The sequence below is a fragment of the Paramormyrops kingsleyae genome, chromosome 22, assembly GCF_048594095.1.
Source record: "Paramormyrops kingsleyae isolate MSU_618 chromosome 22, PKINGS_0.4, whole genome shotgun sequence".
Taxonomy (NCBI): domain Eukaryota; kingdom Metazoa; phylum Chordata; class Actinopteri; order Osteoglossiformes; family Mormyridae; genus Paramormyrops; species Paramormyrops kingsleyae.
This window is the reverse complement of record NC_132818.1, coordinates 11906994-11924096: the sequence shown is the minus strand read 5'-3', so window position 1 is coordinate 11924096 and position 17103 is coordinate 11906994. Positions and strand designations below refer to the sequence as shown.

The 17103-nt window shown below is 40.3% G+C and overlaps 1 protein-coding gene across 1 annotated transcript; it reads right to left on the bottom strand.

Annotated features, from left to right (window-relative positions):
• Positions 1–3925: 3925 nt before the first annotated feature.
• Positions 3926–17002, bottom strand: LOC111836824 (polyserase-2-like). The gene is made up of 11 exons (XM_023798422.2): positions 16221–17002; positions 8779–8941; positions 7528–7775; positions 7032–7183; positions 6654–6900; positions 6311–6382; positions 5786–5833; positions 5382–5547; positions 4985–5214; positions 4790–4872; positions 3926–4655 (listed from the first exon to the last, which is right to left on the bottom strand). The coding sequence occupies exons 1-11, from the start codon at positions 16273–16275 to the stop codon at positions 4416–4418; spliced, it is 1704 nt and encodes a 567-aa protein (XP_023654190.1). The 5' UTR covers positions 16276–17002; the 3' UTR covers positions 3926–4415.
• Between the last annotated feature and the right edge of the window lie 101 nt (positions 17003–17103).

Here is a 17103-nt window from a genome sequence, read left to right as displayed (position 1 = left end):
AAAAAGATGATGATGAAAGAAAATGATGTAAGTTTACTGTGGAATTGTGATGGAATTCCCATTTTCAAAAGTTCAAAATACCAAATTTGGCCCATTCAGTGTCAGGTAATTGAGCTACAACCCAAAGACAGGAGAAGTAACATCTGTGTGCCATGTATTTGGTTTGGTGAGAAGAAACCAAACATGACCACCCTACTGACTCCTTTTGTGAATGAACTTTTATCTTTTTAAACTGACGGTATCACATGGACTGACCAACAAAATCAAATACACAACTCCAAGGTATATACTCTTATATGTTAGGGTGACCAGATAATCCATGTCAGGGAGGACACTTTGAGCTACTTCGGGTTTTACAAACTACTTTCAAACTGAAAGGCCCCTGTGCTTGGCTAAATAGTTCAGCTCTTCCTGTGCTTTGACTGGTTTGTTTCCTTGAGTGAAAGACTCATCCAGCTGTTTCACATTAACATTAGTGACACATGCATGATTATAGGAGACTGACCAATCAGCACACAGCAAGAACTCAGCGCTCAAGTGAAATCCAGGTCCGTTTAATTGAAATGGTAGTTTACAATTCCTGTCCTAGCTCAGAGTGTCCTCCCTGACATGGATTATCTGGTCACCCTAGTCAAGGGACCATCTGTACTGATGAGATTAAGTAAGTTTCAAATGATAAATGGTTTTGTCCCAGAATACCAACATAGTGTTTGTCTTGGTGTGACTCGACAGTTATGCTCCCTGTGGCTTGATTCCACCAACCACGACAAGGAGTGGTATATAGGCACAAAAGCTAACATAATTGACCGTGAATTGCTGGCTGTTCAACCCCCTGTAGAGGTGACTCGAACACCGCGATCAGCACAAGACAGAAAATTTTGGAAAGCATCTGAATGGAGGTCATTTCTCCTTTATTATTCATTGCCAATTCTGAATGGTGTTTTGCTTAAGAAATATTGGAATCATCTTTATCTGTTAGTTTTTGCCATTCACATGCTTATTTCTGACAGTGTAAATATGTGTGATGTAAATGTAGCAGAAGTGGCACTGAAAAAGTTTGTTATACAGTTTGAGGTCCTGTATGGTATTCAGAATGCCTCATTAAATGTACACTTGCTCACACACATTGCAGCCAGTCCACTGTGGGCCACTTCCACATTTTCTTTTGAATCATTTAATGGCTCTTACTCTTAAAAGGTACTTCAATGAAACTACGCATGTTCCTGTACAAATACTAAAGATATTTCTTAGGTGGAAAAGCCTTTTTAAAAAAGCAGAAACATGCTTGAAAAATGCAAATGATGAAATCGGGAGTCTTTTTTCTGAAATCCAGAATAGCAACAATTTAAGTGAAAGGTCAGAACACTTAAGTGGAAATGTCAGAGTTTTTGGTGCCCCTTCTACAGACAGTGTGCCTGAATCATACATTTGTGCCATTAAAGAGTTGATTGGTGTAAGACAAGTAGACAAGTGCTCTAGATACTTTCGTTTCCTAGTCCATGATACTCTGTATCATGCAGAATGTGGCACCAGGTTACAGAAGAGAAATAATTCTGTTGTTGAATTACAAGATGGAACGTTTTGCCATGTTCTATGCCTTGTAGCCTTTGAGCCAGCCAGTGAAAATCACGCATGGAAAAGACTGTGCTGTGTGGTGGTAAGAAGCCTAGTAAAGTAAGGAAAGCGACTTTTTCAACTGAACATCACATCCAAGTTTCTGCATGAGGTGTCCCAGTCAAATGATATTTTTGCAGTACATGCTGATTCTTTGAAAAGTACATGTGTCATGGTAAAGGCCAAAGAAACAATATTTGTTATTCCACTACCAAATAATGTGGAGAGGGATTAATACTAGAAAGACTGACTGGGTCAATTGACCCAAATCAAACAAAATCACTGCTATTTCTCATTGAAGTTCTTGCTACAAAAATCTGACTTTTATTTTTTTATCATTCTTGAACAGAACATGGTAACACAAATGAAGTTGCTGGTGAAATTAGTATTTTACAGCAGTATATACCTAGAAAGACTGACTGGGTCAATTGACGTAATGTCATGCAAATGAATTAGATAACCAAGTCATAATAACAATAACATAATAGTCATAACACCATCACCGACAGGGCAACTTGAGAGAAGAGTCAGCTGTCAAGTCACAGTCGCTTGTAAACGCAACAAAACTGTCACTACCTGTGACACGTGCAAGCGTCCTGTTTGCGGCAAATGCTTGGCCAAAATATGCATGAGCTGTCAAACTAAAGCTAACTGAAGCTATTTGTGTTAATAGAAAATTGTTATGCTGATGAATTATACTATTGAATAAACCAATACGTCCTAAAAATATAACTGATTTGTGCGTTTTTGTGTGATTTGTATGTTTTTGTATTTATTGGTAATATTACAACTGATTGAAAGCATATGTTAAATTAAGCATATTAAAATTTGTATAAAAATCATTAAATAGCCCAAAAACTCTTTAAAACTACATTTTACATATAAGTTTACATTTAGTAAATTTAATAAAAGTGTGTTTTTATAGTGGAATGTTACAGTTCACTAAACTACATTAAAAATAAAATATACTTTCTAAAAAGTGCTCCAAAGTACATTTCAAGTACTTTGACATCATATTTGTTTAAATTAAACTTTAAGAAAAGCATGCATGTTTCGATAGACAGGCAGTGGAAGCAGAGTACGAGGTTGCGCATGAACATGCTTTATTTCTGTCTGATTGTTGCGTTTCAAAATCATACTGCAGAGGAAACCTCTGCTACATGTCCTGGAAATTGTAGCTTTTATGGACGCTACGTCGTTACTTGACCAAGAAAATAACGTAACTACTGGAAAGTTATTTGATTCAGAAATCAGAGATGCTACAGGCAAGCCACTAGAAAATGTAGTTAAACTAATAGCTTTGCTACATGTAGTAAAATACATTTAGACAATGATAGACAGTAACAGCAATTATTATATAATAAAATACATTGAAAAATAAAGAATACTTATTAATTATTTTAATAATAAACCATTACTGTACGGTTGACCCACCCATTGAGCAGGTTAATGTGATGCTGGCCCAGCTGTTGCACCCTGTAGTTTATGGGGCCAACCTTTTCCAACACAGTGTATGGCCCCTACAACTAAGACAGGAACTTGTGGGTGAATGAGTTGAGGAGCAGAAAATTTTGACTATTGGGCTAGTTATTCTCACACCCAGCTGAGTCGACTACCTCCCTTATCCCAATCGACATATCATGTCCCAACTGCGACCAGAACCCACAACTACCCATTTTAGCATGCATTTGTAGTGCTCAACCAGCCCATCTGTCTGAGGATGATAGGCGGAGGTACGGAGGTTTCTCATCTTCACCTGGGACATGAATGCAGATCCTGTCTTTCAGTATTAAGATTAAGATTAAGATTTGGTTTATTGTCAATACAACAATACACACAGTATACAGTGCATTGAAACGTCGTTCCACACAGGTCCCCCACGGTGCATTATAAAGATAAACGGTGCATTATCTCCTTGGGGCATCCCTCTCAGCTAGTGAGGATGAACAGCTCCCTCCATTCTTAGACATGGCCTTCCTCACCTACCTGCCCAGACCTCAGCTTCCACAATTCCACAGGACCTTCCATGTTTATACCTAGACTACTCAGAATTCTACTTTATAAATCGGGTCTTTATTTTGGACTTCCTCTGCTGGCCCAAAGAGGATGGGCTCCCTCCCTTAACTCTGGTTCCTCCCAAAGTTTCTTCTTGCTTGGCAGTTTTTCCTTGCTCACTGGGGGGTTTTGGGCAGGGACGATGTAAAGTGCTCTGAGACAATGTAATGTTGCCGAAATGCACTATACAAATAAACTGAATTATATTGACCTGAATTAAACTGAATTAAAAATCAGAATATGAAAAAAACAGTCATTTAAAATTTTTAAAAGTTTTTAATTGACATATAAAGTAGTATCATATTGTATATCTGACTACACATGATTACACACGAACAGTGGTAAAGACAACTGATTGGAAAATATATATTACATAGACTGCTTATATTTCAGAAGCTAAAAGTAATGTAAGATAATGAGAGAAGCAGAATTTTGTAGAAATTTTCTGTTCAATTAAATATCCAGTCATAATGAGTTTAAATTTAATTGTAAATGATTTAGTTCAGTCAAGTTTGTCTTGATTATTAATAAATATTTTAATACAGGCAGTAATTTACTTTTAATTTTTAAAATGGTAAACAAAATTAAATGATAAAAGACAGGGTAAATTTTGAAAAGAGTAAACAAAAAGGTACTTTTAGAAACTAAACGGTTAGATTGAGATACTTTTTGTCATACAGTCTATAATTTGGTTTTAATGTTACAGAAACGGTGCTGATTGATGAGGAGAGAAACAGTTGAGGATGTCAGTGGCCGCAGAGTGACATCAATGAGAGGGAGAGGGTGAGGAGGGCAGGGAAGTGCTGTCCTGCTCTGCTGGGCTGTGGCATCGGCCCCACATTCCCTTCGAGGAAATTCTTGAACTTGGACAGCGATATGAAGACCTGCTGTGGTCTCGTTTTTGAGCTGGAGCTATTTGTCATTATCACTGCACCCTGGAACCAGGTGCTGCTGTTCTGGGAAACCAGTGCCCCCCCTGTGTACCCCTGTGATGAGGAGAGGGAGGCAGAAGGAGCGAGAGAAGGGCTAAGGCACAGATACATCTGTAAGGAAGCAGCAGACACTGTCAGCGCAGAGGAGGATGAGCATGAAAGCGGCAGGAACAGATTCATGGCCCTACCGTCAGTGAGCTTATAGCTGGAGTGCAGATGTCATCAGGTGAGACGGACGCACAGTCTTCCACCGACGTCTCCTGCTGGTGGACTGCAAAGGGGGGGGTGTTCTTGTGACTTGCATAAACTTCCAATATTTTATACTCAGTGACACAAGACACTATTTCAAAGTGAGACATGTGGGTACACACTGACACGCTCACCTCCACCCTCATCACTGTTCAATCGTGTCACCCAGCACTTTGCCCCACTGGTGAATACGATGTTATCCAAGTCCAGGCACACGGGCTGGATGTAGTCGGTCAGGGTCACACTTTTGGCCAGGTGGAGCAAAGCGATGTTAGGACCCGGCAGGTTGCTCAGGGCGATGTCAGACACCCCAAGTGACACATTCATACCCAGAACCACTGTCCACTGGCTGTTGGGTACTGAGCTGAGGTTGAATGAATTGGAAGCACAGAAAATGGAAACATGAGGATGTGGAACTGAAGGATTGATCATCACTAAAGGTTTGAGATCTGAATACATGTAGACAAATAACATCATAAAACTAACAGAAATTCATATAGAGCTTGGTGGTCAGTTGCGAGAGGAACTGACCTGTTGAAACACTCTGCTGTGCTCAAGACGTATGTCTGTGTTATGAGAGTGCCCCCGCAGACCTGGACCCCATTCCTGTGCAGGCTGACCTGCCAGGGCCACACCCCTGCCTCCACAAACTCGCTGTTCCCAGCGTTATTCAGTGGAGCGAAACCACATACATTCGCTGAGATGAAGAAGGTGGGGGAACAAAGGCAGAGTATTAATACAATACTCAGGATCATCTGCTGAGATCTATGCTGCTCATACTCTGTTACTCTGCCTCTGAAACGCAGTTACAACATTAACAAGTGATCAGCCAATCAGAGAGATGGCACTTGGTACAGTTATGTGAAGTCTCCCTTTGTTGTAAGAATAACCTATGAACCAATGAGACATTAAAGATGGGAATGTCAGACACTCACGTTGGGCAATGGTGGTGGAGGTAGATGAAGTCTCTGAGGTGAAGGAGGCTGGAGAACAAAGGTGAATATTACTACAATACCCAAGATCGTCTGCTGAGATTTACACTGGTCATACTCTGTTACTCCACCCAGTTATATTTACATAATCAGAGGCCCCCCTATTATTTTCTATGATGGTGTGGTTGTCAGCTGGGGCGGAGGATGGGGTGGTGACAGTAATACGTGTCAAGTTTGGAGGGAGGTAAATTAGGTATTAAAGTTAATTGTGGCCCCTTTTTAGCGGAGACCCCTGGGCTTCAGCCTGGGTAACCCCATGCATTAAAGCACCACTGACTCCGCCTCTGAAATGCAGTTACAACATTAGCCAGTAGTTACCCAGTCAGACAGAGAGCTATTGGTACAGTTACATGAAGGCTTCCTGTACTGTCAGAGGTCTGTCTGAGAAAGGCAATCACACAGCAGACACAATAAGAATAACCTAAGTACCCGATGGCAAATTAGAGATGGGAAACGTCACACACTCACATTGGGCAGTGGTGGTCGGCATAGATGAATTCTCTGTGGTGTTGAAGGTGATGTTGGAGGTAAATGAATCCGCTGAGGTGAAGGAGGTGAGAATTAGGAAAGGAATCAGTACAAACCCCAGGATGCACTGGTCTGTTCTAATGAGGAAAGCCACCTCATTATGATCTGTGGCCAAATCTCTATTATCTAAATTATTACAGTAACAATGAGCAATAATAACTCTAACCCTAATCCTGTAATATGATGAGAATCATTTGAGTCAATTTAGGAAGGAAACAATAAGGACAGGAAAGGAATAAGATAACATCATGGGATTTAGGCATGAGAAATATCAGCCACTCACACGGGGTGGAGGATGTGGGAGTTGGTGTTACACCAGTGCAGGTGCCATTGTTGCTCTCTGTCCCATTGGAGAGGAAAGTGACAAGGCATGGCTGGTCAGTGGCGATGGTGAAGTTGATCCAATCCTCATAATAGGACACCCGGGTGAAAACTTCAGGGTAGTTTGTTTCTACACAGCCAAAGCTCGCAACCCCAGCCTGGATCCAGACAGAGCCCTGCTGGGCCACCAGTGGACCCCCAGAGTCTCCCTGCAAATACATTATCACAAATAGAGAAATTACCATCCATTAAATTTTCATATACCAACACTGAAACCTGTAAGCACAGGGACAGCTCTCAGTTACATGCCTTGAACATGACTGTGGAGAATCTGCTGTACCTGACATGAGCCCTTCCCTCCTTGTAGGAGACCAGCACATATCATGTTGTCTGTGATTGTGATGTTTACCATTTCATAAAGGCAACTACAGATCCCATTTCCTACTACAGGGGTCTGCACTTCCTGTAGAGTCACAGGTGATCGTGGAGAGACTGGGGTGAAAAAACATTGGTTTGACTGGGAGAACGGATAAATCACACAAGATTAATCACACAAGCCAACTCTTCAGCTCTCAGTAAACCACTGGCATCTAATGTTTCATTTAGGGAATTAACCCTCTCAAGGCAGGCGTTGCTGATTTGCAACAGTTACAAACTAACTACCTTATTACCTTATTATTAGTTTTTTTTACTCAGAAGTACCACTGCAGGACTTTGTCCTGTCCTGTTACTAAAACTTAATTTGAGCCTGAAAGGGTTAAAAGGATTCAGGGCGATGTTAGCTATTGAAATCAGTAGCAGAACTGATATGTCAGAATAGAGATATGATCACATACCATTCAAGCTAACATCTCCCCAGCCAGTGACCCAGGTCTCAGTGCCGCTGTAGAAGGTGCTGCCATTGTCTGCCAGGCAGATGGGTTGGATGTAGTTGGTGAAGTTCACAGCGGCATTGAGCTTTAGTAGAGCGATGTCATTATCGTGTGTCTGACTGTTGTAAAGTGGATGAAGGATGATGTGGGAGGGGTTCACATTTTCCTGATTCTGTTGGCCCAGATGCACACTCCAGCCAGTTGTGTTTGTGCTACAGCAAATGAAAGAATCAGGAGCAATACCTAGCATGCATGGCCTTTATCTTCCTGAAATATTTCTCGTTGTAATTTTCACTTCAGTACTATAATAAAAAATATATAATAATACTTGGTAACCCCACACAAATGTATTCTGAATGGTTGGCTTTGTCCCAGTAAATGGCCAGGAATTGTAAACTCTACAGTATAATGCTAACTGTCTAATGGATTTTTTAGTTTTCAAACCACTAGCCTAATTATATTTTGAACAAGGAGAGGTTATACCAGTCAGAAAATGGGTCTTAAACATACAGTTTAAGTATTATTATTTATTATCCATCCATCCATCCATCCATTTCCTATACCCACTTGTCCTATGCTGAGTCGTGGGGATCTGGAGCTTATCATTTGGAGCCTACTATTGCAGGGCACTCATAATAATAATAATAATAATAATATTTCAATAAATAATAATAATAGAAAAAATAGGCAAAACACTTCTGACTTAAAATTTCAAGGGTTATGATACATGTCTTGCACTAATAGTATTATAACATTAAAATGGAAGGTTAGTTTGTTTAACCCGGAGCAGACTTTGTTCTATTAATATGCCTCGATGTTGTATTTACAACCAACTCCTCAGTCTAGATTCAAAAATTCTAAAGCTCTTATTGTTAGTGCGTTACACTCAACAAGATTATGTTAGTGACTTTTCGGCCAATGCAATCACAAACATTAAGTAAACAATATATAAAAGAGGTAAACGATATCCAAAAGAAGTAAATTGTGTATAAACATAAACAATAGAAAATGGCATATTCTTAAAAATGATCTACTAGCTGATAGCATGATGCCATTAAACTACTTTTTTCTTTTTAAACTGCAACTCCATTTTAATATGAACATCTGTTTACAGTTTAAATGTGTTTGCGTAACTTGCTTCTTCACTGATTAATTATCTTGAATAATTATTTTCTTAACTGTTCATCCTTCAGCAATTTTTACATCACAACTCACCTGGAGAAGCAGTGGGCAGCAGTGAGCACCCACATACTGTTGATGAGGGATCCTTCACACATGTGGAAACCATTCCAGTACAGACTGGCCTGCCAGGGCCAACTTCCCACAGAGGTGTTCTGACCTCCCACTATCCTGGTGTTGAGAGCAGCTTGGCCACACACTGGGAGGGGGAGAGGTGAGCAGGAAAAAGGCTAAACATGGACCAACTTACACTGACATACACTAATAGTTTTAGCGTGATGTTTCAAAGAAAGGAACAAACTCATAATATTAACAAACTTGGCATTTGTAGGACTGGGCAATATAAACGATATATCGACTTATTGTCATATGAAATTTAAAACATGAAACTACTAACTTTGAGAAACTGGTCAGTAAGGAACATTACTTAATAGCACACATCAGCCTATCACATCACAGAGACAAACGCAATTCCAGGCAATCACATCGTAGTCTTTTAAGACATGAGTGGCGTGGCAGTACTTTCTGCAATTTAAAACAAAAAAGTGGACCTAGTTACCACCAGTTAGTAAGGTTTAATTATTCAGTAATAACAGCATGACATGCATGAGCTGCAAGAGTGCAATATGTACATGTAATGTAATGTGTGTGTTCGTGTTGAAAATAGTAAATGTTGTAACTGTTTAATATTTCACCATAGAATGCCTATGTTTCTGTTAGTGCTACCCTGAACGTAAGAGGACAGGTAAGGAGCGTGTGCTGATTACAGCAAGTTGCCACATCCACCACGTGACAAACTCAGCAATTAGAGCCTGAGAACAGCTGTGCAGCAGGTAGTACCTCAGCACCACACTAGTTCAAATGGAATGGAACAGTGATTTTTTTTCCCGGTGGCTGGACTGCCAATCCTGCCACCAACCCCTTGGTTTTACCTGGAAGTTGGAGGACCTGCTTACAGGGCTGGATGTAGGTCAATGCCATACTCAGGATGAAGCAATTGCAGGTTAAGGGCCTTGCCCAAGGACCCGACAGAGTAGAATCACTCCTGGCATTAATGGGTTTTGAATCAGCAACCTTCCAATTGCCAGAACAGATCGCTAGCCTCAGATCTAAAACAAGACTTCATGCTGGGATTACCTTTCTACACATAATCTAAAATAAGGCAATGATTCTGTTGTTGTTTCAAACTTGGAACTTATTATATTACAAGAATAATTTAAAAAAACATTCAATACTTTATTCAACACTATCCTACAATATCATGATTTACCTGCAGAACTACACTGACATGTTTCTTTTGCACAATAAAAAAACTGAGTAAAAACTGAATGTTCTTTTTTTACAATCAACAAGAACAGTATATAATCTCTCTGCTCTTGCCCAACAGGTCCCATGGAGTCCAAGGGTTCTGGCCTGGAAGTCCCACGGGACCCCCTTGCCCTGTGGTGCCAGCCCACCTGCACCTGCCCTGGTTCCTGCACTGGTTCCTGCTCTGCAGGTCCTTCTGTGCCCCTCAGTCCTGGCCCAGCTGCCCCCTCAACATCCTCTTGCTCCCATCCTGGTCCCTGCCCAGCCTCCTGCCTCAGTTCTTGTCTCGATCCTGGCCTCACGAGGCCCAGGACGTCACCTGGCAGTGCTGACTGCGTTGTGCCGCCAGGCCCCACGGATCTACTGATGCCAAAGAGGACACATGCCATGGGACCAACAGCCAGCATCCTTGGATCGTCCGGACCCCCCAGTCAGACGTCACTCCCTCTCCTGCCTCAGGCTTCACCCTTCTCTCCTGTCTGGTTGTGGTTTTCCCCTGGTTTTCACCCTGTCCTGTCATCCAGGTCCCCCAGGTCCACACTGGTGTCTCTGTCCCTTTCCTGGTGGTCCTTACATGTGTCAGTCCTCTCCCTGTCCCTGTGTTTGCCCAGCTTGTCATCCTTGCAGTCCCTCTTCCTGCTTCTGTCCATCCCCTGGTTTCCTCTCTTATTCAGGTATATTAGCGTCTCCTAGTCCTGTGCTCCCTGTTCAGTCATTGTTCTCTGTCTGCGTGTGCTTCCCTGCCTGTTTCCCACCATAAACTCCCCTGCGAGGGGTTTCTCTTGCTCACAGCCTGCATTCGGATTGTCCTTCTTGCACCACATTGTGACAATAGCAAACAGGCTACTACTTTTTCTGCATTGGTATTGTTACAGTACCAGTATCACAGTACTTAAAATGGTATTGGTATTGATGCAAGGTTGCCAACTTTGGTCACTTGGTTGGACTGATATTTTCAATTTGAAACACGTCTGCACACCCATGCACATGTATTTGTATGTATTTAATAGTTTCACTACCTTGTGAATAGTCTGTAGGGTTTGAAAACTACCCCAATGCTTCTGATGTAGCTAATTTTAGGTTTATAGTGAAATAATACGCATTGGCAGTAAGATTTCTTGCATGTTAGCGTTATACCAGATGTGTGAGAGTTGCCAACCCTGTGGATGTAATTTTTGGTGTCGTGACAACATATGCAGCTCTGGAAAAAAATAAGAGATCACTCTAGATTTAAAAAAAAATCTGCATCCTTAAATCCCGGTTTAATCCTGGTTCTGCTGGCAGAAGGCTACCCCTAATGGCAGGTTGCTTCCAGGCTCAAAGTTCCTAAGACAGCAGTACACAAGAACACAGTGAAGTGGACATTGGCAGTGACCTTAAAGAAGCCTGGCAGAGGGCAGAAGCAACTTTCTAATGCCAGAGATGACCATCAACCTATCTGGCAGTGCCTCATAATTGGAGGATGACCTCAAGTGACCTTCAAAAAGCATGGGGAACATTAAGTGGTGTGAAGTGCACTGCTAGGACAGTTAGGACTACTAGGACTCCTTTTTGATATCACTGTACAGTGCTGCTTCGATTTTGGTGTGATTTGTCTCAAAATTTCATCTGGTCCATATGTTCAACCTTATGATGTGCAAAGGTTGAAAAAGATCTGTTAAATACTTTTTGAGTTATCGAGCTGACAGGATCCAATGTCTGAAACTACCTTTTTTTCTATAACTATGTGGTGCTGCTTCTATTTTGTTAATTTCCAGTTTGTCATTCCTACAATGTGCCTGCAAATTTTGATAAAGATCCATAAATACTTTTATAGTTACTGTGTTCACAAGACCAACAGCTGCCATTTCCTTCCTTTGCTGCTACACAACACTGCTGCTTCATTTTTGAGGCAATTTGTGTGAAAATGAAATCAGGTATAGATTAGCGCTGTGCGATACAACGATATATATCGGGTGATGAAATTAAAACGTCTATCGTTTCATATTATGCTCTATTGCTTATTTCTTGGTGTCACAAAATAGATTGTCAATATTTTTTCATCATTTAGATGACGGTTTACAATGTTACATGCCACCACATGGGATGTGGGCATACCTGTCAAGTTTTGGATTTGAAAATAATGGAAATTTTCCAGTGTTCTGACAAAACATCCTACCTATCGAGACGTGCTATCAAGCCTTTCTGCGCATGTGCAGTTCCACCGTTTTGGGATTAGGGTTAGGTTTTAGGGGTTTGGGTTAGGGTTAAGGTAAGACTTTTAGGGGTTTTTGGGGGGTTAGGGTTAGGGTAAGAGTTAGGGTTAGGGCTATCGATTAGCACTACGGTAGGATGTTTTGATAAAGTAGGACGTTTTGTCAGAACACCGGCACCCACTGCGAGCCATCCCACCACCCCAACCAAGCTCCAGTATCCCTTACATTTTAAGACAGGCGTACAAGAAATCTAAAATAACCACTTGTCATTTACATTTTATTTTCATTACACATTTTCTTTTAATTTCTCATGTTCACTCATGTGGCTCTTTGGCATTCACTAATGACTTATTATACAGATTTGTTGCAGACTTTGTATCATTGTTGAAATTGTTACAGAAGGTGAAAGTAACGTTGTTTTTGGTAGGGATGTTCCGATCAGGTTTTTTTGCCCTCGAGTCCGAGTCATTTGATTTTGAGTATCTACTGACACTGAGTCCCGAACCGATACTTCAATAATACATAAAAAAAAGAATAAAGAAGAGCGAAGAAACAGGATGTTCCTTATTTTTTATTTAATTCACCTTATTGTAACATTCAACAACTCTGTTAAAAAACAGAGCACTTCTGTGAGGTAGCTTGAACAATCAAGTAATAAATAACATAAATATCTCCAGACCGCAGACATACTTCAAGTTGCTTCTGTGTTCTACTAAGTTTAGAAGTAGTTAATCAAGACTTGAAACATGACTTCAATTGAGACTCCAAATCGGCCTGTGCTCCTAGCAGGAAAACATGGCCGTTTTGAGTTGTGTGCATGCGCAGTAACAACGGGTAGGACAGCTTGATAGGTAGGACGTTTTGTCAGAACACCTGTTAACCAATAGTGTCTCTGCAACAAAGTGATGTCATGCCGCACGCGTTGCTGTTTCTGTGTGGAGTCAAGAGGTCTAACTCTGTGCCACCGCATAACTATAGATGTGTTAAAAAATAATGAGAATATATATACATATATATATCGGATCTGGACATCCCTAGTTTTTGGCACACAGTATTGCCATTTTAACCTCCGTATTTATGACTTGGTTAATGTTGTAAATGACCTGCAGACTACTGCAGTTTGGAGAGGCAGAGGAATTTTTTTTTTTTAATGATATTATAATACGGGAGATTTACGGGAAAATACTAATACGGGAGGACGGCGGGAAAGAGGGGTAAAATACGGTAGTTTCCCGGCCAAAATGTGAGACTTGACAGCAATGGATGTGGCACTTGTATGGAAGTTTTTATTGAGTTTATTTGTAACCCACAGAAAACAATCCACAAATATGTACCATGATCCATATATTTAACTATCCAAAAATATGTATCTTTTACTTGTATTTGTATAAAATCATATCCATAAAAATACAGTATGATTTGTACACTAGAAAAGGGTTTTTCAGATTTGTGGATCACTTCTTGTTTGTGGATCACATTAATTACTTATTTGCAGATTTTGTGTTCAATTCGTACCGAGGCCGATCAAGCGATTTGTACACCTGAAAGAGGTTTTGCACATTTCTGGGTCACTTCCCTTCCTCTATTGGATCACGTGACATTTGTGACTTTCCTCCTACTCATTAAAGGATTTTTGTCCTATTTAATTATTTATTTATTTACCTTTATTTTACCAGGAAGTCCCATTGAGATATAAAATCTCTTTTACAAGAGAGACCTGGCCAAGGTAGCAGCCATACAAAACGTAAACATATACATGACAATAAAACATTAAACAGTAAAACAGGAGAACAATTGTTTTTGCACAGTGGCTTCTCAGGCAAAACATTGACATTCCTCAGTCACTGTACTATTTATGATGATCTTAAAATCCTTTAAAGATATTAGTTTTTGCAATTTAAGAACTTTTTGAAGGTTGTTCCATGACCATGGTGCGTAATGAGAAAATGCTGTTTTGCCAAGGTCTGTCAGGACCTGGGGGACATATAAAGGCAACCACTAGGAGGCACGCAAGTGGTAGCTATTGGAGCTGATGCAGAGTAGGGTACTGAGATATTCTGGGAGTTTACCCAGCAAAGCTTTGTAAACAAACATGTACCAATGCCGTTTTCTATGGATGGTTAATGACGTCCAACCAACTAAGTCGTAAAAAATGCAATGATGAGTGAGGGATTTTGCATTTAAAATAAAACGTAGAGAGGCATGATACATTGAATCTAGGCTCCTTAAAGTGGAGGAGGCCGCATGCATGTACAGCATATCACCATAGTCTATCACAGGTATAAAGGTAGCTTCCACTAGCACTTTTCATTTTGTGCACAGAACAGATATCAGCACATTGCATTTCGTGGACAGAAGTCTGAATATATCTGCTTTCGTGAATAAAAAGAAAGCCATTTCATTCTCAAAATTTTGTTTTGTCAACAAAATCAATTCATTTGTGCACAAAATGCATTTCGTAAGTGAAAGAAAGCCATTTGGTGGACAAAATGCATTTCATGAATTAAAATTCATGTTTACATTTGGAATTTTGCACAATATTTTATGTTCACCTTGTATTTATTTTTGTTTAAAATTTATATTTTAGTTTTTATATAATGCTATCATTCAAACTTGAAGGTGTATTTTTGGTTATTTTTAGTATGTTTATGTTGTGAGCCTTATATTGCTGCAACAGTTTAAACTTGAAAGTACAATGTCTTACATTTGATATTTTATATAACAATATTTTATACTGTGCCTGTAATCATTTACTTTTGAAAAGTGTTTTATATTACAATAATATTTTATTCTTTTACGTTCTTAAAGATTTGCCCAGAAGTTATAATCACAGATGAATGAGTACCAGTATCATTATATTTAATTATTAATTCATTAATTTACAGAAAATGTACTAAGTCGTGACATACAGCACTGGAAATAATTGAAAGCATAGCATAATTGTAAGTTTCACTCATTTTTCAGTTTATTGATATTCTTCCTTGCTTTATGGGACTTCGGTCCTGCTCCTAGGAGCCTGTTGCGAACTTGTCCTAGAAGTGCACTTCACACCACTTAATGTTTCCCAATCTTTCGGAATGTAACTTTATGTAATTCTCCAAATCATGAGGCACTGATAGATAAGTTGACTGTCATCGCTGGCATTAGAATGTCGCTTCTTCCCTGTACCTGGCTGGTTTTTGGTCATTCCCAATGTCTCCTGCTTCACCCTCTTCTTGTGTACTGCTTTCTTAGAAACCTTGAGCCTGGAAGCAATCTGCCGCTCAGTGTAGCCTTCTGCCAGCAGAACCGGGATTAAACCAGGATTTAAGGATGCAAATTTTCTCATAATTTCTTCCAGAGCTGTATATCGTTATCGGGATATGAGCCCCAGTCTAGATATTCATCCACACAATGTTTTTGTGAAGCAGTCATATAATCCATGACACATTGACATCACATTCACAAGGGCAAATGTTGTCTGCTTTCACTAAGCAGCGTTGCTGCCGTTTTGGGGCAATCTTGCTGAAAATTTAATCACTGGCAGTTTTAGTTTTTGTGTTACTGTCTTAACGGTATCAACTGCCCCTTTTAGTCCGTCTCAAAATTGAACCATTTGCAGGTCCTCTCACATACAATGCATGTGCAAAGTTTGAAAAACAGCTGTCAAATGGTTTTTGAGTTACCACCTTAACAAGCAAAGTGTCAATAGTAGCAGTGGCAGCGGACCAATGGTAAAACCATATGTGATCCCAAAATATATGGGGAATACGATTGAAACTGAAACAGAGGAAGGTAATATGTGTTAAAGCAGCAAAGGAAAGCAATAAGAAACCAACCTATGGGGCATCTGTTCAGATATGAATAAAAATATGCCAGAGATGACATTTACCCATAGGTGGATACTTGCACACACTTAAAGTTTATTAAGCATGTAACATTCAGGCAGCACAGCTCAACCGTGATTCTTTCTATTGTGGCTAAAGTATCACTTACCCTTAACGACCAGACCCAGCAGCACCAGAAAGCACACGCTTGTCCCAAGAGCCATTGCTTCCAGTGAAGCTCCCACTCCGTGGACGCGCCTTTGCTACTGTTAAACTTTTATCTTGGACTAACTTAATTTTACCCTCAACACATCCCAACCTACCGTTCTAGCTTTTATCCTGGAATCTGCAACCATTAATGTCTAGAGTTTACAGTCAACAACAGGTCTGAGGGTGAAGACACCTTGTTAATGAGAGCGTGTAAAAATGTCATGGATGAAACGTTAGTAAACATAAGTGTTTTCAGTACCTTGTTGACCCCATGCATTTAACCCAGGGGTCTCAAATTTACATAAACTTAGCAGGCTGACGTGTAGCTTAAAGGGGCTCCTCCCTGGTACTGGGCTGGTGTATATAATGAGGGTGGGGGGTGGTGAATTAGCATGTCTATGCATGTCAGATCATTTCTAAAACTCTACACCAATGGATCTTCTAACTACTAATACAGATCAGAGTCACAGTGTATGTGTGTGTGGGGGGAGGGGGGTGTCAGTGCATCGCAGGGCAAAACTACACATTGTGGGCTTTTTAGACACCAAATTAACCCAAGTGCATGTCTGAGTCATGAGAAAACCTAGGTGACCCAGGAAAAGCCTACAGACACCACACACATAGTGTGTCAGTCCCCCAACCCTGCAGACCAACTGAGCCACCCAGAAGTACTTACATTAACCTGCATGGAGATGTGAATAAACTAGCTAAAACAATTTCACAAAGTACATTACAGTAAACAAAAACATGGAATTTACTTTAGTAAAAAAAAAAAAAAATTGAAAACCACCTTAGAAACAGTTGTAATTAAAAAGAGCCGATGCAAAACAAGAGGTTGGGGC

Bases quoted from the DNA above. Each gene is read 5' to 3' on its own strand.
- LOC111836824 (XM_023798422.2), bottom strand. From the start codon at position 16,275: ATGGCTCTTGGGACAAGCGTGTGCTTTCTGGTGCTGCTGGGTCTGGTC. The intron at 6,901-7,031 runs GTACAGCAGATT...ATGTATTTGCAG, and splicing joins GAGGGAAGGGCTCATGTCAG to GGAGACTCTGGGGGTCCACT. The intron at 4,873-4,984 runs GTGAGCGTGTCA...CCCCCTTTGCAG, and splicing joins GAACAGTGATGAGGGTGGAG to TCCACCAGCAGGAGACGTCG.